At 38.9% G+C, this 20,203-nt stretch overlaps 2 protein-coding genes across 3 annotated transcripts; one reads left to right on the forward strand and one right to left on the reverse strand.

The window, feature by feature from the left end:
* Positions 1 to 336: 336 nt before the first annotated feature.
* On the reverse strand, positions 337 to 13,842 carry zgc:91944 (uncharacterized protein LOC436941 homolog). Of its 2 annotated transcripts, XM_062990769.1 has the most exons (11): positions 13,638 to 13,842; positions 13,061 to 13,174; positions 9,782 to 10,193; positions 8,514 to 8,599; positions 7,700 to 7,810; positions 6,386 to 6,511; positions 5,985 to 6,138; positions 2,768 to 2,850; positions 2,574 to 2,669; positions 2,121 to 2,239; positions 337 to 1,746 (listed from the first exon to the last, which is right to left on the reverse strand). In XM_062990769.1, exons 2-11 carry the CDS (start codon positions 13,137 to 13,139, stop codon positions 1,603 to 1,605), a joined length of 1,410 nt encoding a protein of 469 aa, XP_062846839.1. In that variant the 5' UTR covers positions 13,140 to 13,174; positions 13,638 to 13,842; the 3' UTR covers positions 337 to 1,602. The 2 variants fall into 2 exon arrangements, with proteins under 2 accessions (XP_062846839.1, XP_062846840.1); XM_062990770.1 differs by lacking the exon at positions 6,386 to 6,511.
* Positions 13,843 to 15,475: 1,633 nt separating this feature from the next.
* LOC134309140 (gap junction beta-4 protein-like) lies at positions 15,476 to 16,285 on the forward strand. Its single transcript, XM_062990771.1, has one exon. It carries the CDS (start codon positions 15,482 to 15,484, stop codon positions 16,283 to 16,285), a length of 804 nt encoding a protein of 267 aa, XP_062846841.1. The 5' UTR covers positions 15,476 to 15,481.
* The last annotated feature ends 3,918 nt before the right edge of the window (positions 16,286 to 20,203 follow it).

Here is a 20,203-nt window from a genome sequence, read left to right on the forward strand (position 1 = left end):
TAATAAAATAAGACATGTCCATGCAATGTTTTAAAAAGTTGACAGGTGGCCCAGCAGGATATTCCGCTAGCACACCAGCACCGATATTCTGAACTCCTCGATTTGGGTGGGGTCTTCAAACACTGTGTAAGGAATCTGATTAGCAGATAGAGAGGCGCCTGTGCAAAGTGCATGGGTGAAAAAGGGTTCCGCAAAAGGCTGCACCCGGGCTGGAGGAGGCATGAGCAATATACCCACCTCAACTGCAATCAGGAGCTCCCCAGCAGCTGAGGACAAACTGACTATGCTAAATTGGGAGAAAATGCATAAATAAATAAAAAAATCCATAAGACAAGATAATGTTTGTATAATAGTTTTAATTAAGTCATTAGGAAATTGTAGACAGAGAGAGAGAGAGAGAGAGAGAGAGAGAGAGAGAGAGAGAGAGAGAGAGAGAGAGAGAGAGAGAGAGAGAGAGATCCTAACAGCGTGCAAACACTGCTTGGCTTAAAAGATTATAGCTACAAATCTTTCCACACTTAAGAGCACTATTTAAGTACACACATTTTCTTAAACTCATCATCATGTAACCACTTATACCTACAGAATGATTCGAATACTGGGGCAAAGCTTTGGCTTCTGAGAGGCAGAGAGAAAACAGTGGATTATCCACCTGAAAGCATCATTTTGCATTAGATTCTAACTTTATGAATACATGTTTATACATACTGCTTTAGCTTATAAAAGGAATAATGGTGCTTATAGCAAACCATAAAGATAAAAAATAATAATAATAAAATAAAATTTAGAGCCCAAACACCAGTCATACATTAGAGTATCTTTAATGACTGTACAGATAGGCTTGAAGTAGTGGTTAATATTAAAAAGAGATTAAAAAATCCTGATCTTTAGGTATTATGGCTAGATCATACTTACAACTAAGTAATTCTGTTAGCTTTGCTTACTAAAAATAAAGAACAAAGACAGACAAAACAGACAAAATATGGCAAGTACATACATGTACATAAAACTATAACCAACACTTAAGTTTAGAGGTGATATTACTGATTTTTAGTGAATATGGGGCTTTCCATCCCTTTGTTACATGTGTCTTTACCTGAGATAATGTTCAGGTTGTATAACTGTCCTATACCACATGAGAACTATTGCATATGAATAAAGAAAGCTCAACACTGTCTAATTTTGCCTAAGCACCAACAAAACTGGCACATCCCATAATCGCCCCCAAACACCTGACCTGCAGGTTCCTCTTAACACTGCCTCATTCTGTTTGTATGAGGTTTCTGTAGTTTGTTAATCTGTTAAACACTAAACGTATGAAGAGATGAAAAACAGGCTTTAGCATGAGGTCAAGGGTTATTATTTTGCACCATACTCTTAAAGATGCAAGACCGTTGTGGAATGCACAATAGTGTATAGAGATAAATATTGCCATTACTACAAGCATGGTTAATGTAGATACATACAATTGCCTCACTAATACTAAAGGCATCAGAAATGTCGGTCTCTGGCCAGACTCAGACGTCATCCTCAGATATCTGGAGTGAAGGTTAGTGGCTCAGTCGTAAGCCACTAAAATTAAAAGCAGACTCTTCCTGATGCTCACTCCTCGTCAGCAGCTTCTCTTTTTGATTCCTCCCTCTTCTGATCCACATTTTGAGCAGTGGGGCTTGAAAGAGGCACTACTTCCACAGCAGGCATCGTGGCTCCATCTAGCTCACTTAATTTTCTCTGAGAAAGCTCTTCCTGTGTACAAAGACAATTTGTTCACTTTCACAGGGCAATAAATGCTACACACTGATTTGGATAGAGTATGTATCCTCTGCCCATTAACTATCTCATAAAATCATAATGAAATCACATCATTATATTAGGTTTTTATTCACCTCATTACTAGCCCTAAATTGCCTCATCCTAACTTTTTTAGACCAGAAATGCAGGAATGGATGTATATTAACAAATAACACAAATCTGACCTAACGAGACATGAAATATCTTGCATTTCTACTGTCTGCAATGAAATAAAAGTCAAAGTAAATGTAAGAAACTGTGGTTTTATTTTATTAGCATTTTTCATACTGTCTCAACTTTTTTCTGATTTGGGGTTATAGATCTCTTACCTGATCAGGGAATCGCTGCACAACCTGATCTCCATACTCCTGGCTCTCAATCTCTTCACCATTCGAATGACAGCTGGGGCTTGGCACCTCTATACCATGGCTTTCAAGAATAGCAGCCTCTGGGTAGGCCAGATAAGATGGTAAAGTGTAATAACAGGATATCTTGCATTTATTTTAGTATTACCCAATTTGCTATAAATCTTTTGTTACTTATACAGATGTCCAAAAAAAAGGAAAATGTAACAATACAGTAACGTTTTGCTGTTTTGTGATTTTTTTTGTCAATAAACACAATGTACCTGAACCTGTGTAGATATGATAATGAAACCTGTGATTTAGTCACTTTGAAGTGAAGCTGTTCATGTGCTTAACTGTACTTAATTATTTTGATTGTAAACAAGGACTAAATAAAGTCAAACTTATTTAAAAAAAAAAAACTACAGGCCAACCTACCAATGTTTGCACGTCTCTTCATCTCCTTCCTGCGGTTTGCGAACCAGTTGTACACTTTAAGTGCAGTGACTCTCTCAAATTCTGAAAGTTTGCAACCTAGAACAGTATTTTCCACAATAAGGCAACATTATTACAAACAGTACTTGCAAATGTGCTTGTGATCTACAGATGAAAAAATGCAAAAGACTGCTTACCTGGTTTTTGGATAACTGAGTTGCAGGCATTAGCAATCTCCTCTCGTTTAGCTTCATCTGGGTACTGATTCTCTATAAAGAAACTGAAAAAGAAGCAAACAATTTGAGGCAGGATTATTACAAAACAATAAATTATAAATAAAAAAATTAATCATTTATTTATGCTATTTTTCTCCAAACCCCTTTAATACATGGACCAAGTACACTATGTTTAGGTGATGGTGTTGGACGAGACACTGGTGTTCCTTCACACCAACCCTATGTCGTATATTCATTCAGTTGGTTAGTGTACTACTATGCATTCCAGCTGTGTTCATAGGCCCTCTAGTGACGGACTATTACCAGCAACATGCACAAGGTTCGACTATATTAACCAAAATCTTGGTTTTGGTTCTACAGCCAGAAAAGCCAGGTTTAGTCTATTCATTTGTCTTGTGTTAAGTTTAGAGAAATATTTCAAACTGTAATTTGAAATACAGATAAAATAGCATATTAGAAAGTTAGGAACTAGATAGCACAATCAGAGTCACAAATAAATACCACATTTTCATAAAAATTGGAACTTGGATCTTATAAAATGCAATAAAAAAATTAATGATTCATGACAGAAAGCTAGCCTCAATGTTTTCAGTGAACAATTTATTTGTTTTTTGTAAATATAAATTTATATAAAATCTGAGGTCTGCAACACACTTAAAATAGGACAGAGACATTTTTTTACACCTATTTTTGCAATTATACTTCTTAATTGTTGTGCAACTAAGGACACTAATTGTTGCAGTTTTGCAAGTGGAATTGTTGCCTCTTTTTGCTCAATACTCAGCTGTCAACATGTCTCACTGTCAACACTGCACTGTTGTAGCGCATGCAGAATGAGGCCTGGCATTTTCTTGCTAAAATAACCATGCACTTTCTGAGAAAAATGTCACCTTGATGATAGCATAATTCCAGTATATTGCCTGTACATTAATGATACCTTTATACATGCTATGGGCACTGATGCCACCCAGACCATGACAGATGTTGGCTAATGCACCATAACAGTCTGGATGGTCATTTTTGCCTCTAGATAATCATATACATATGTTGTGCTTGTATTTGAATATTTTGTTTGCATGTGAAGACGACATTTGTTAATATTAGAGTAGTCATGTTGTTTAACATGATAATTAATGACTGTCACTTTAAGAACAGCAGGGGAATTTTTTGCTATAGAGAGTGCGAGTGTGCAATTTTAGAGGATTTAGTGTGGAACCTAAGGTTTTATGATCGTGTCTTATCATTTTAGAGAAGTGGTACAGAGAAATGAAAAATCTGTATAGAATTTATGTATTACTTTCTCTTTGCGTAATAACAGTTTCTGGATGTATTTCTGCTTTCAATGACAAACCGTGTGACAATGGGTTTCCAAAGTGCTCCCAAAGCCCATGTGGCAATATTTTTCATTGTAGCATCGTGGTTTCTTATGCAATGTTGTCTGAGGTTTCAAAAAGTTATGCACATTTAACTGTGGTTTCCAGCCTTGCCCTAAAGGGACTAAGATTTCTCCAGATTTCATTTTTATGTACAGCAGATGGGATGGTACAAGACCTAAATTATTTGCAGTCTTGCATTGAGAAGTGTTCTTTCTGAACTATTTGACAAATCTCTCATGATATTTGGCACAAAGCGGACAGCCACCACCCACCTTCGCTTGCAAAGACTGAGCCTTTGGTGAATCCATTTTTTATACTTGATACCAGCAAGAAATCCCTTCTCGACCACTGTCCCTCCTCTCTAATTAAACACAACCATTTGTGTGTCATGTGCTTGGCTGGTCAATAGCACAGCTGAGATTCAAACTCTGATCTCAGTTGTGTTGGGCTAGCACATTAGATTACTGTACCACCCAGGGGCATTTAAATATTTTCTGATTATGATTGCATGTGCAACAGCCAACATCTGTCAAGGTCTGGGGTGTGCATCAGTGCCCATGGCATGTGTGACAAACATATTCTGACTAAACTGATACAGAATAATACTATTTCATTCATTTATTACTCACAGTACTAACTGAAAGTAAAAAGTAAAAAACTTTTATCAACATGTTACTTGTAGCTGTTAATAAGTCTTGAACAGTAGTGAGGAGGAAATTTAGACCATTCTGAGCTTTTTTGCATGAACAGCCCCCTTTAGCTCATGCCACAGCATTTAAATTGGGTTAAGAGCTGTCATTCCAAAACATGTCTTCTTCTTTTTAAATCATTCTGATACTGCTTTAATAATATGAGGGATCTTCAAAAAGTTTCCGACTTTTATATTTTAGTTGAAAACAGTGAGAGCGGGAGGAGTAGTTATTGGTCGTGTCTGAAAGACGCTTATAGTCCGGATTTGAAAGCAGAGGTGCATCAGTGGCTACGCGCTCAACCAAAAACATTTTTGCTGAGCATTAAAAAGTTGGTACGCCACTGGGGTAAATGCATCAGAAGGTGACTGTGTAGAAAAGTGACGTTATTTGGTTTTGAAATTCTTGATAAAGAGAGTTAAAAGGTGCTGAAACTTTTTGAAAAACCCTCATATGTTTTTATACTATGCATTAATATACTTTGAAAAAAGTCTTGATGCATCATCTAACCCCGAGGTTCTTCTTTAAAATTAAACAATTTTCGGTGTATTATTTCTTCAGTGACTTCATGCTGCCCAAGCCCTAAGGCAGCAGAACATTTCCAAACCATGATGCTCTCTTCACCATGTGTTGCAATCTGAATAAGGTTTTTGTGAGCAGTACCTTAGTAATAGTGTTATAAATGTTTCTCAGAAGATTTGGCTGCATTTCAATAATAATTCATTTTTTTGCTTCAGTGTCAGACAAACATTTTGAAGATATTTCGCTGTTAACAGAATAACAGGCCCAAATGTTTTTCAAATATCAACCTAAAATCTTATTTATGTACCTTATACCATATATGATATCATTTCACGGACAGGTGGGGGCGGAGGGATTTAAAATAGAATAACTGTAGAATGGAAAATCAGTGTGAATCCTGAGCTTTTTTTTGCTGCAAGGAGACACTGCTTCCACCTAGTGATGACTGGGGACAATAACAACCGAAAAGTATTGGAAATTTACTTGCTCTTGTAGCAATCTCTAATCGTTTATTTTTTCAGTGTGGCCCAGTAATAAATGACTTCAGTGGTTGGGGACAACTGCCTTATACCCAGTTTGGGATTAGCCTACCTCTCCATGATTGACTGGCATTCTTTTCTCCAGGTGAAGCGGCTGCCCCTCCTCAGTCTGAAAGGCCCACCCACAGCTGCCCTGTCTCCTTGGCAACCAGCAACCCTCCAGTCAGGTTCTTCTTTAACCATAGAACGCATTGAAAGAGTAGCACCTGAAGACATTTTACACAGACTCAATGTAAAAACCATAAAATACCATGAAGTGCTTTACAGGGGTTTCTAATACAAGAGTAAATATAGGAGAAAATGGAATGTGCCTAGCTGATAAATATTAAATCAGAATGAATCAATAAATCAGTATATATAGGAATGTTGACTGGGGCATTCACTGTCTTTCATTAAACTTCAAAAGCAATAAATGGGTGCATTAGTGTGACTACCCTGCAGCATGCTGTTTACCTTGCTGGACCTGCTGTGCAGAATACCAAGGGAGCAGGTGCATCAGTAGTTCTCTCTGTCTACTCCAGGGGGTCTCTGTCCTGCTCCTGGGGCCCTGAGCATGCTGGTTTTCACTCCATCTGAACCCTTCAGGCCATTCAGGCAATCAGAAAACTGTGTTAACTAAAGTTGTTTCCAAAGTCCAACACTGATTCATAGGCGTAGTAAAATGATCTGATCGATCCAATTTGTGCTAAAAATGTTTATAACCCGAGGGAGTTCGTGTGCAGATACATGCTCAATACTGCAGCATTGCAGAGTATTACAAAGTGACATGCTTCAAGCTTTGTTAGTACTGTTAGGTGTCGCAAAGGCAATACGAAAACCAGCAAGTTCCAGGCCCAGGATCAGAACTGAGGCTTATAATGCACTAGTGAAGGGGTAAAGCGGGAGAAGGCAAATAGTCCCAGAGGGCTTCGTCCAAACTCTGCATTAATGTATTAGCCCCTTAACCTCTGTCATGTTAACTGCTTTAATGTAAGTAGATGGCTGTTTTGGCTGGGTGACAAGCTTTTATCTACAATTTTCAAAACTGTGCACATATACTGTATATGCTTTGCCAAATCAAACATTAACTTAATATTATGAAAAAAGGCAAATCAATTTCATTAGTGAAAAGACTTTTTATAGGACCATACTTTTTAAAGAGTTATAAGCCCTCAAGGACCATGTAATGCATGTAAAATAAGCATGGAAGTGAGTATAACATAAATAGAATCTCCTTCAGAAATACTTTTAATAATCAAGCATGCCAAAGACCATTGCAAAAGTGCTTCGGAGGGTGGCCCAAAGATTTTTCCACTGAAAACACTGACTAGGTGCATGTGTGATATCCAAAGCTGTCCTCATTTCAAATCTTAACCATCAGCTGTTACAAATCAATTTAAATTACCTTTTTGACTAAGAGCATTAACTGAACAATGCTGATAAACTACCATGATAGTGTAGAGACAATCATGTATTGTTCTTTTACAGACAAAAAGGAGGGACCAGATTGAAAATCAAATAGTAAATCTACCCAAATATTCAACACATGACTTTAATCATGCTTATCCATGTACTCATCTCTTAGCTGTGCAATTTATCATCCAATCGCTGTGGATGAGGATGAAGATTTAAGATCTTTATCAAACTTTACTAAACAGCCTTGGTTCCACTCATCTGAAGCACATATTCCACTGAAAAGTAGCATAAGGCAGCTTTTAAATTTTATGTCCTAATCTGGATTTGTTAATAAATTTAAGCTTCTGTGCTTATCAGTGCACCTGTGCTCACCTGGGCTGTTGCGCTCTAAAAGGTACCAGCGATAGAAGGTCCTGCGCTTGGAGTCACTCATCTCCAAGCCTTGCTGCAGTAGCCACTGAGAAATGTAGCTTTGACTGATACCTACAAAAGTGAACATGTGTGAATGAAGCAGAGCTGGCAGAACAGACTGCTCACAAAACATAACTGATAAAATGTATCCTTAATGACGAAATGAACTAAATAAATACAAATCTAATAAATAAATTAAATTAAAATGAAATCAATAAACACAAAAATGAAATAAATAAATAAAAATCAAATAAATAAATACTATTTTTCCTCCTTTCTTAAAATTTTTAAAAGTGGGTTTGTATTTTTCGTGGTTTATTCAAATCAACTTTTGTTTGGAATAGAATAGGCCCGCTTAGGTGGCGCAGCTGTAAAACACACTAGCACACCAAAACTGGGATTTCAAATACATCGTATCAAATCTCAGCTCTGCCATCCTTCTGGGCTGGGTGGCCACATGAACAACGATTGGCTGCTGTTCACAGGGTTGGTAAGCCGGACCAGGGGTCCGCATATGAACTCGCCTCGTTCAGGTGAAAAGAGGCAGTCAGTACTGATCACGTGTCGGAGGGGGTGTGTATCAGTTGCAAAGCAGTGGAGGGTTGTATCTGTGAAGGTGAAGCCTAATGCAATCAGGGTAATTTGATACTAGATTGGGGAGACAATTGGGGAGACAATTGGGGGAAAATACAGAGAAAAGCCTTTTGTTTGGAATACGGTAGATATAAAAATGATGGTAAATTCAGTGTGAGCAGATGGAAGCTGGGCTGAGTACCTGTGACTTGTCCAACAATAGCCTGAGAAATCCTTCTGTTGTTGAGAAAAGCCTTGATCTCCTCCTTCACCAGGTTACTGTCCCTCCTAAAACCCAAACACAGCCATACATCAGAATGGCGCATTACATACACAGCAGCACCCATATTAATACCACATGAACTACAATATCTGAATCCATCACCATGGCAATTGTTTCAAGCCTCAATACATTGCTGTGTGGTGTGAATATACCAGTGTAATAACAGTACTATTATGCTACATTATCAACATACAACACTAGTTAGATGATAAATCATTATTCATGACATACAAAATCTAATTACTGTATATAGATAGCGCTCAGTAAACAGTTTAAGTCGCTTTGGGATATTTTCTCCCATAGCAACATGGCAAAAATAGCCTTTCCTAATGTGGTTTTAAAGGCTTGCACATATTAACAAGTGCTGCAATATTCTGCATTTTAATTATTCAGTGGCTACTACTACTACAACAAATTGCCAAAACAGGTATGGAAGAAAACCACTGTAAAATAGCTGTAGTAGTAAAAACTATTTTGAAAAAATCATACTTATTTATATTTCTCAGCATTAGAACATGTATATACATATACGAGGGTTCTTCAAAAAGTTTCTGCACTTTTAAAACTCTAATAATTAAGAATTTAAAAAACAAATTACATCACTTTTCTACACAGTCACCTTCCGATGCATTTTTCCCAGCGTCATACCAACTTTTAAAATGTTTTTGGTTGAGCGAGTAGCCACTGATGCACCGCTGCTTTCACATCATCACATGAAAATCTTGTTTCCCTTAAAGCTTCTTTGAGTGTCCAAAAAGGTGGAAATTTGATGGCACTAAATCCTATATAAGCTCTCTCTCAGACACGACCAATTACTACTCCTCCCACCCTCACCATTTTCAACGAAAATATAAAAGTGCAGAACATTTTTGAAGATCCCTCGTGTGTGTGTGTGTATATATATATATATATATACAAGTATTATAAGTGATTATAAATAAACACATTTAATCTACTTCAAACTATTATTATTATTGGTGCCTATCACTCTGCTATGAGTGTTGTTAACAGAGCTGTAAAAACCATCTACCCTCCCTCACTGCTCACCTGACCCACTTCTAAAAGGCCTGTATCTTTCTAAAATTTACACAATTCCCTCAGGGACATTCTGTGCCTTTATCTGTCATTATACTAATCACCTTCTTCCTCATGACTTTATACAAACTATTAGCACAACTATCAGATACCTCATATACTCCTCAACCTTCTCCTCCAGATCCCACTCCTCTTCAGGCAGGTCATAAGCAAATGCCCTTTGAACCCCACCATGTGGGTACAAGGGTGGGGACGAGGCATCGTAGCTGTTGCTGGGTGACAGTGCAGCATCAAGGACAGGGGTCTGAGTGGTAGCTGATGTGAGGGAGGAGGAAGAGGACGATGAGGAGGAGGGTGCAGCCGGAGCTGCAGAGGTAGGTGCCCTGGCAGGGGCTGAGTGATTGTCACAGAAAGGTGCACGGTGCTCTGGATCCAGTCTCTCCAGAGACTCCAACGCCTGAAGGATCTGAGGTTTGGTCAAGCCAGACAATCTCAGTCGCTGAAGCAAGTCGATCTGCTCAATTGTGTAGCGTGGCTCCACATCACAACACTCCATCCTGGCATCTGCAAGAAGAGCCAACTGAGTCATGCTGCAGCTGCAATCAGTTTATGGGCAAAAAAAATGTCATTTAAATTTATTTTCAACCCCTGATGCTTAATTTAAAGTGAGATTGAAGCTAAAGTAAAACCTCAGTGAGAGTGTTGCTTTGAGTTTCACCCTTACATCCTCAGTGTGCATGCGCATAAACTGTTCCGACACATTCAGAAAGTGCTGTCGTTCTAAACACAAAAAACTTTTTTGCATCTATATAATTTAAATCATAAACATTATGCATCACACATACACACACATAAATCACAAATGGAGGCTGTTTAATGTCATTTTGTAATCTGACTCCATGTTAAACACATTTTTAATGATGTGGATATTGATTTGCATCATTTTCCAGTATAAAACTCTGCTCATAATATAACTCTCTAATAATCACTACATTTACTACACTAATAATGTTATATGACAAAAAAAAAACATCTCTATTTAATACCCTGAAAAGTGCATCTTTATTTAATGTCTTAAATCCATCTCTACTTTATTTGCCCTAAAACATGTTTCTATATAATATGGCCAAAAAGTTATTTCTAATTAACATGCTCAAAAATGCATTACTATTTAATAACCCAAAAAATGCATCTACAGAACATAATAAGCACCTATAATTGATATCCTGAAAAACACACGATATCCTGAAAAACACACTTTTTAACATGAACCCTTAAAAAACACATACAAATTAGATGCATTCAACACTTCCCTATTTAATACGTTATAAAACATTTACATTTTCTGCATTAAGCAGACACTTTTATCCAAAGTGACTTACAATAGCAATTGAGTGTTAAGGGCCTTGCTCAAGGGCCCAACAGCGACAACATGGAAGTGGTGGGGCTTGAACCAGCAACCTTGGAATTACTAGCCCAGTACCTTAACCACTAGGCTACAATTGCCTAGAAACATTATTTATATTTAATATGCCTAAAACATATCCCTATGTAATATGCCTTAAGACACATTCCTTTGCAATATGCCCAAAATGCATAACTTTTTGTGCCCAAAACCTCATCTACGTGCAAATATGTCCACAACATTATCCCTATGTAATATGCCTTAAAACACATTCCTTTGCAATATGCCCAAAATGCATAATTTTTTATTGTGCCCAAAACCTCATCTCTGAGTAAATATGTCCACAACATTAATAAGGGCTGCGTTTTTAGAAATTGTTATTTTTAGACTTGTCAGAGAGAAGCTTTTTGGAATATTAAACAGAAATATCACCAAAAACTTCAAACATCTAAAAACACATGTCTCAATAAAATTCCATAAAGTCTTAAAACACAACCTTGACTGATATGCCTAAAAAATACATTTCTGTTTAATGTCTAAAAACATGTTACATTCCTAGTTAATATGCCTAAAATGCATCTAAGTGTAATATGCACAAAATGCATTATTTATTATTTAATGTTTCTAAAAAACTAAAATGCATCTCTATTTAATATTTACATTTTCAGCATTTAGCAAACGCTTTTATCCAAAGCGACTTACACAATGAGCTGAACACAATGAGCAACTGAGGGTTAAGGGCCTTGCTCAGGGACCCAACAGTGGCAACTTGGTGGTGGTGGGGCTTGAACCGGCAACCTTCTGTTTACTAGTCCAGTACCTTAACCACTGAGCTATCACTGGCCATATAATATGTCTAAAATGTATCTCTATTTACTTAAAAAAATATTAAATATACCTTAGTAAGTCCCTACAATACTTCCCACCTGCCATCAAAACATATTAGTGCTTAGCAATAAACAAGCTCCTAGTTCAAAGTAATGTTAGACTATTGTTGTTTAGGTAAACGTTGGCCTTGTGTCTCAATTTGATGTTCCGTCCACGTACACTAGAGGGCAGAAAATAATTACAAGTGTTTTTGCACTGTAAACCCAAACAAAACAAGCACAGTCATTCAAAACTACTACCAAGGAATTTGGATGTCATGCCAGGAAAGCAAAATGGCATTAAAAGTTTTGAACGACCACATTAAACTGTATTATTACTATTATTATCATAAAGTGCCCTCGACTTTTCATCCAACATATTTAAGTTCAGGACAAATTTATGACTTTTTTTCTTGTACAAAAAAAGGATTTTTTCATTCATTCACAGAAAAAACATTGTACCTCTGAACTCATGTGTTTAGCCAAACACATGTCAAAATATAAATTATATAGTTTAAACATTTTAGGGAAGGCCGTTTCCTATTTCAGAATGATTGTGCCCCAGCACATAAAGCAAGATCTATAAAGACAAGGTTTTGACAAGGTTGGTTTGGATCTCCTGCACACAAACCTTACCTATACCTGAATTAACACTTTTAGAAAGTAATTGGAACATCGACTCTGAGTCAGACCCTCTCTCTTTTCAATGAATTAGCACACAATTACCACAGGCAAACTACAAAGTATTGTTGAAAGCTTTTCCCAGAAGAGCTGATGGTTGGATAGGTAAAGGGGGGAACTTCACACCAATGCTCTCAGTTTTGACAAGGGCTGTCAAACAAGTTTATGGTCACATACAACTGGCCATGTAGGATAGTAGGATAGTTGTAGCCTAGTGGTTACGGTACTGGACTAGTAATCAAAAGGTTGCTGGTTCAAGCCCCATCACTGCCAGGTTGCCACTGTTGGGCCCTTGAGCAAGGTCCTTAACCCTCAATTGCTTAGAAACTATACTGTCAGTACTGTAAATCGCTTTGGATAAAAGCGTCTGATAAAAGGAAATGTAATGCATTTAAAATCCCGAGGGTGCAATAAAATGTATTTATACATAAAATAGTTTTACAAAGACACAAAGCAACCCATGCCATGCGCAGTTTTACCTAAGAGCTGCGGGGACACGCGACCCGTGGGGAGCGGCTCTGCGCGCGGAGCCACAGCACGGAGACTCCACTGACGCATGTTGATCCACTCAGCACAGGGGCTCGAGGACACGCCTGCCAAATAGAAATGACATAAATCAGTCCTGACAACTTCATCCAAGCTGCACAAGTTAAACGCACTACATTCCAAAACGTTATAATAAGGCACAATCACGTCTCGCATGCTGCTGTTTCTGCAGCTGCTGCAGTTTTCGAGCAGTTAGCTTGTAGCGGCTGGTTAGCTTTAGCAGGCAGGCTAGCGGCTGGCACGGCACTTTCTGTTTTGGTGCCCGTTTAATCTCTTAGCGCAGTTCAATAAATAACCTGGGGCAGCTCCAAATCACAGCAGCACACACACAAGGCCACTTATACTTCTTCCTTCATAGTGTCTAATGCAAACAAGCAAATACACATTTTATAAAAGGATTACAGTGAGTATAAAGCAGAAATGGTAGTTGAACTGATTAAATAAATCGCTAAAGGCGTAAGATAACTGTTACTGGTGCTAGCAATGTGTGCTAAAGAGGCGCAATCTTACCTCGCCGTGCTGCTGGATTCTGCAGCCGGACTGATCGACTCTGTTCTCCCCGGGTTATAGCTGTGCTCAGTCGGCTCTGCTCCGACTCCGAGTCGCTGCACTTGGCTAATGAAGGTGATCCGGTGTTAAAGGGTCACATTGTCCTGGGATGCTGCAGTACTGTATCGCTTTTGTACACGGCCAGCCGCCTTTGCGCTCTCTGACCTCTCACTTCCACTCGTGTTCGATTCCAAATGAAGGGAGTCGAGTCGGAGTCAGATTCTAAGTCGATTCCTGTGCTCAATTCCAGAACAAGGGAGACTGTTATTGTCAAATAAACAGTGCAAAAACGAATAAACTTTCATTATTAGTAGCATGAAACATAATGAATTAATTCTGAACTATGAAATAAAGATAAAATGGCAGTTATCAAAACAGGAAAATTACTTTAACACTGAAAATGTCCAGCAACATAACACAAAACATGAAAATTACATCAACACTATAAAAGTGACCATTGACATTTACATTTTTGGCATTTAGTAGATGCTCTTATTCAGAGCGACTTACAGAAGTGCTTCCATAGTAAACATTTCCTTACTCTAGTTTAAGTAGACAACAGTTCAAAAACACAAATCTGCTAAAACCTGTTGGTACATTTTTTAGGAAGTAAGAAATTAATAAGAGGGTTAGTATGTTCTCAGCTTAAGTGTTTAGTAAAGAGGTGGGTTTTTAATCATCTTTTAAAGATGCTGAGAGACTCGAATGTTGGGACAGACAGAGGAGATTCGTTCCACCACTTGGGTGCCAGTACAGAAAGGGCCTTGATGCGTGTCTTCTCCGAGTTCTGGGTGAAGGATTAAGGCGAGCGAGACTAGAGGCTCGGAGGTTGCTTGGTACAGAGCGAGGTGTGATGAGTTCTTTAAGGTAGTTTGGGGCTGGTCCATTTTTGGCTTTGCAGGCGAGCAACATTGTTTTAAAATGCGGGCAGCTACAGGAAGCCAGTGAAGAGAACGCAGCAGTGAGGTGATGTGGCAGTGTTTAGGTTGGTTGAAAATCAGGCGAGCAGCTGCATTTTGACTGAGGTGAGCAGCTGCATTTTGACCAGCAACATAACAGTTATCAAAAATACATAAATTACATCAACACTATAAAAGTAACCAGCAACATCAACACTATAAAAGTGACCAACAACATAACAGTTATAAAAACACAAAAGCTTTTAAAGCATAAAGGCAAAAAGGTTACTGGAGCAAACCCACATAGATACAAAGTACCAAACCCAGGTGGCCAGTACTCTAAAGCTATCTGCTGGAAAATATATGTTAGACACTCATGCTGTAAATGTGGGTAAAGTGGGTAAAGTAAACAGAGAGTCAAAGGGACTATAGGGAAAATGCCTGCCATAATTTTTTATTTAGCTGTCAAGGGTCCAGGTGACACAGCTTGTGGAGATGATTTGTCTTACCTCATGTGGAAAAACATGCAGTAGGTTAAATGGCTACTTCAAAATTGCTCCTAGAGTGGTAATGAGTCAGTATGTGTTTCTGTAAGTGTGTTGCCCTGCAATGGATATAAGTGTTTCAAAGTGTTCCAAATAAAAGGATTAACAGGAGACCCAAACTTGGTACACTCACCAGATGAGGTAGAGGGGTTAAAAAATGGTTTTGCCTTGTTCTCTCTCCCTCTCTCTCTCTCTCTCTCTCTCTCTTTCACTTGCCCTCCCTCACACCATGATGTTTACTGAGTTGAGTCACATAATAGCTGAAATAAGTGACACACCTCAGGCAGTTGTACATACACAGTGTGTTAAGTGCTTACAGAGGATTAGGAGTCTTGTGTATTCTTACTTTTTGAAAAAAAAAATGAACTGGGCTTTTCTTCAGGGTCTTGTTAGTGGCGTTAATAAGTACTCGACAGCTTTCGGTCGCATCTGGCTGTCGGTAGTGTTCATCTTCCGTCTGCTTGTGCTACTTGTGGCTGCGGAGAAGGTGTGGGGTGACGAGCAAAAGGACTTTGACTGCAACACCCGGGAACCAGGCTGCCACAATGTCTGCTATGACCACTTCTTCCCTGTGTCTCACTCTCGTCTGTGGGCACTGCAGCTCATCTTTGTCACCTGCCCTTCTCTCATGGTGGTCCTGCATGTGGCATATAGGGAAGATCGTGAGAGAAAGCACCAACTAAAGTATGGTGAGGGCTGTAGCCATCTCTACAAAGACACCAGTAAGAAGCGAGGAGGACTGTGGTGGACATATCTGTTTAGCCTCATATTCAAAATGGCAGTGGACGCCGTCTTCATCTTTCTCGTGTTCTACATCTATGAGGCCAACTTCTTTCCTTTGTTGGTGAGATGCCGTGAGGCTCCTTGCCCTCAAGTGACTGACTGCTACATTGCTCGGCCCACAGAAAAGCGCATCTTCACCATCTTTTTGGTGGTGGTCAGCCTGGTCTGCATCCTGCTGACGCTGTGTGAGATACTGTACCTTATTTGTAAGCGGTGCCATGAATGTGTTGTCTCACACAAACGTAACAAACATGACAGACAGCTTGTAACTATCTCATCTCTGGCTAGCAAACATAATCAAGATAACATGCATGAAGCTTCTTTGTTAGATCAAGCTAATTGTCATCTTCCAGCAAAGGATATCAATGCTCCTGCTTACTGATAACCATCTTATAATCTGTGCTCAAAGATACTATAAGACCAACATACATTGTGTATATTACATTTAAGATCTACAGGAAAAACAAATATTACTTTTTATTGTTTTTGCCCAATGTCATGTATTGAGGAAAAAAACATCATGTTTTAACACACTGCTTTAAACTGTTTTATTTGTAATTATTTAAGTGTTTACTGTATTGTTTTATATTTAATTTAAAAATGAATACATACATAATTTGATATATTTTGCATTTAATTTCTCATATTGCACTTTGGCATAATAGCAACACTGTAAACACCCTGCACTTCTTGGATGTCTTTGACATGTTTGACCAGAGATTGCATAAACAAATTTTCTTTCTAATCAGACATAAGCAAAAATATTTTTCTTTTAAGTATCAAACAAAGTAATTTCTCTACAAATTTGTCAATTTTACCTTTTTATTTAATTTAATTTTACCTTTTTCACTATAGACACTTGATTGATTTGTTGGAAAGGATTGATTTGTTGGGATTTGTTGGATTTCTCATAAACATGAATATGAAATAAAATGTTTGTTTTGTTGTGTTTAATTTTAATACAATAAAAACATTTAAGTAAGAAGCAGCATAAATATTCTGTGTACAATATGTGGTTGTGTGCGTGTGTGTGACTGACATGCTTGTGGTGGCATGCAAAATGTAATATGTGTAATATATACTTAAATATCATATCACAAATCATCCAATTTTTAAAAAAAAAGTTGGGACACTAGGAAATAAAGAGACAGCAGTAAAAAAAGAAGAAAAAGAAGAATCTGTGATTTGTTAATTGTCTTTCATCTTTATTAAACTGACAAAAAGTGACATTGATACCTAACACAGTCCATCACTGTTGTAAATAAATTCTACACTGATCAGCCATAGCATTAAAACCACCTCCTTGTGTCCATTTTATCAGCTCCACTTAACATATAAAAGCACTTTGTAGTTCTACAATTACTGACTGTAGTCCATCTGTTTCTCTACATACAGTTTTAGCCTGCTTTCATCCTGTTCTTCAATGGTCAGGACCCCCACAGGACCACCACAGAGCAGGTATTTTTTGGGTGGTGGATCATTCTCAGCACTGCAGTGACACTGACATGGTGGTGGTGTGTTACATTTACATTTACATTTTCAGCATTTAGCAGATGCCTTTACCAAAGCGACTTACATTACAGTTACAGTATACAGTATGAGCAATTGAGGGTTAAGGGCCTTGCTCAAGGGCCCAACAGCAGCAACCTGGCAGTGGTGAGGCTTGAACCAGCAACCCTCTGATCACTGGTCCAGTACCTTAACCACTAGGCTACAGCTGGCCCCAGTGTGTTAGTGCTGGTATGAGTGGATCAGACACAGCAGCGCTGCTGGAGTTTTTAAATACTGTGTCCACTCACTGTCCACTCTGTTAGACACTCCTACCTAGCTGGTCCAGCTTGTAGATGTAACGTCAGAGACGATCACTCATCTATTGCTGCTGTTTGAGTTGGTCATCTTCTACAGTGTATCACAAAAGTGAGTACACCCCTCACATTTCTGCAGATATTTAAGTATATCTTTTCATGGGACAACACTGACAAAATGACACTTTGACACAATGAAAAGTACTCTGTGTGCAGCTTATATAACAGTGTAAATGTATTCTTCCCTCAAAATAACTCAATATACAGCCATTAATGTCTAAACCACCGGCAACAAAAGTGAGTACACCCCTTAGTGAAAGTTCCTGAAGTGTCAATATTTTGTGTGGCCACCATTATTTCCCAGAACTGCCTTAACTCTCCTGGGCATGGAGTTTACCAGAGCTTCACAGGTTGCCACTGGAATGCTTTTCCACTCCTCCATGACGACATCACGGAGCTGGCGGATATTCGAGACTTTGCGCTCCTCCACCTTCCGCTTGAGGATGCCCCAAAGATGTTCTATTGGGTTTAGGTCTGGAGACATGCTTGGCCAGTCCATCACCTTTACCCTCAGCCTCTTCAATAAAGCAGTGGTCGTCTTAGAGGTGTGTTTGGGGTCATTATCATGCTGGAACACTGCCCTGCGACCCAGTTTCCGGAGGGAGGGGATCATGCTCTGCTTCAGTATTTCACAGTACATATTGGAGTTCATGTGTCCCTCAATGAAATGTAACTCCCCAACACCTGCTGCACTCATGCAGCCCCAGACCATGGCATTCCCACCACCATGCTTGACTGTAGGCATGACACACTTATCTTTGTACTCCTCACCTGATTGCCGCCACACATGCTTGAGACCATCTGAACCAAACAAATTAATCTTGGTCTCATCAGACCATAGGACATGGTTCCAGTAATCCATGTCCTTTGTTGACATGTCTTCAGCAAACTGTTTGCGGGCTTTCTTGTGTAGAGACTTCAGAAGAGGCTTCCTTCTGGGGTGACAGCCATGCAGACCAATTTAATGTAGTGTGCGGCGTATGGTCTGAGCACTGACAGGCTGACCCCCCACCTTTTCAATCTCTGCAGCAATGCTGACAGCACTCCTGCGCCTATCTTTCAAAGACAGCAGTTGGATGTGACGCTGAGCACGTGCACTCAGCTTCTTTGGACGACCAACGCGAGGTCTGTTCTGAGTGGACCCTGCTCTTTTAAAACGCTGGATGATCTTGGCCACTGTGCTGCAGCTCAGTTTCAGGGTGTTGGCAATCTTCTTGTAGCCTTGGCCATCTTCGTGTAGCGCAACAATTCGTCTTTTAAGATCCTCAGAGAGTTCTTTGCCATGAGGTGCCATGTTGGAACTTTCAGTGACCAGTATGAGAGAGTGTGAGAGCTGTACTACTAAATTGAACACACCTGCTCCCTATGCACACCTGAGACCTAGTAACACTAACAAATCACATGACATTTTGGAGGGAAAATGACAAGCAGTGCTCAATTTGGACATTTAGGGGTGTAGTCTCTTAGGGGTGTACTCACTTTTGTTGCCGGTGGTTTAGACATTAATGGCTGTATATTGAGTTATTTTGAGGGAAGAATAAATTTACACTGTTATATAAGCTGCACACAGACTACTTTTCATTGTGTCAAAGTGTCATTTTGCCAGTGTTGTCCCATGAAAAGATATACTTAAATATCTGCAGAAATGTGAGGGGTGTACTCACTTTTGTGATACACTGTATACCGTTATCAGTGGTCACAGGATGCTGCCCACTGGGCACTGTTGGCTGGATATTTTTGGTTGGTGGACTATTCTCAGTCCAGCAGTGACAGTGAGGTGTTTAAAAACTCCAGCAGCATTGCTGTGTCTTATCCACTCATACCAGCACAACACACACTAACACACCATCACCATGTCAGTGTCACTGCAGTGCTGAGAACGACCCACCACCCAAATAATACCTACTCTGTGGTGGTCCTGGGAGAGTCCTGACCATTGAAGAACAGCATGAAAGGGGGCTAACAAAGCATGCAGAGAAACAGATGGACTACAGTTAGTAATTGTAGAACTACAAAGTACTTCTATATGGTAAGTGGAGCTGATAAAATGGACAGTGTGTTAAAAAAAAAGGTGGTTTTAATGTTATGGCTGATCGATGTATATAGAAATGTCTCAGAGCTGTCTAGACAGTCAGATAAGTCCATGGTTCAACTCATTTTTGGGAAAAACTAAATGATTCAGACTGTTATCAGTGAATAGTGGTATAAACACACACACACAAACACACATCTATGTACTGCCAGATTTTTTGAGATTTCTTCAGATTTAAATATTTTACTGAATCTGAATCATTGATCAATTTTCTTCCAATCTAATCAGAACCAATTTCCCAATCAAAAGCGAGAGATTTGAATTTGTGATTTATGAGCTCTGGTGTGTGTGTGTGTAACCCCTGCGCCACCTGAGCAAGGTAATTTCCTAAATGTAATTGAGA

The sequence above is a fragment of the Trichomycterus rosablanca genome, chromosome 2 (assembly GCF_030014385.1).
Source record: "Trichomycterus rosablanca isolate fTriRos1 chromosome 2, fTriRos1.hap1, whole genome shotgun sequence".
Taxonomy (NCBI): Eukaryota; Metazoa; Chordata; class Actinopteri; order Siluriformes; family Trichomycteridae; genus Trichomycterus; species Trichomycterus rosablanca.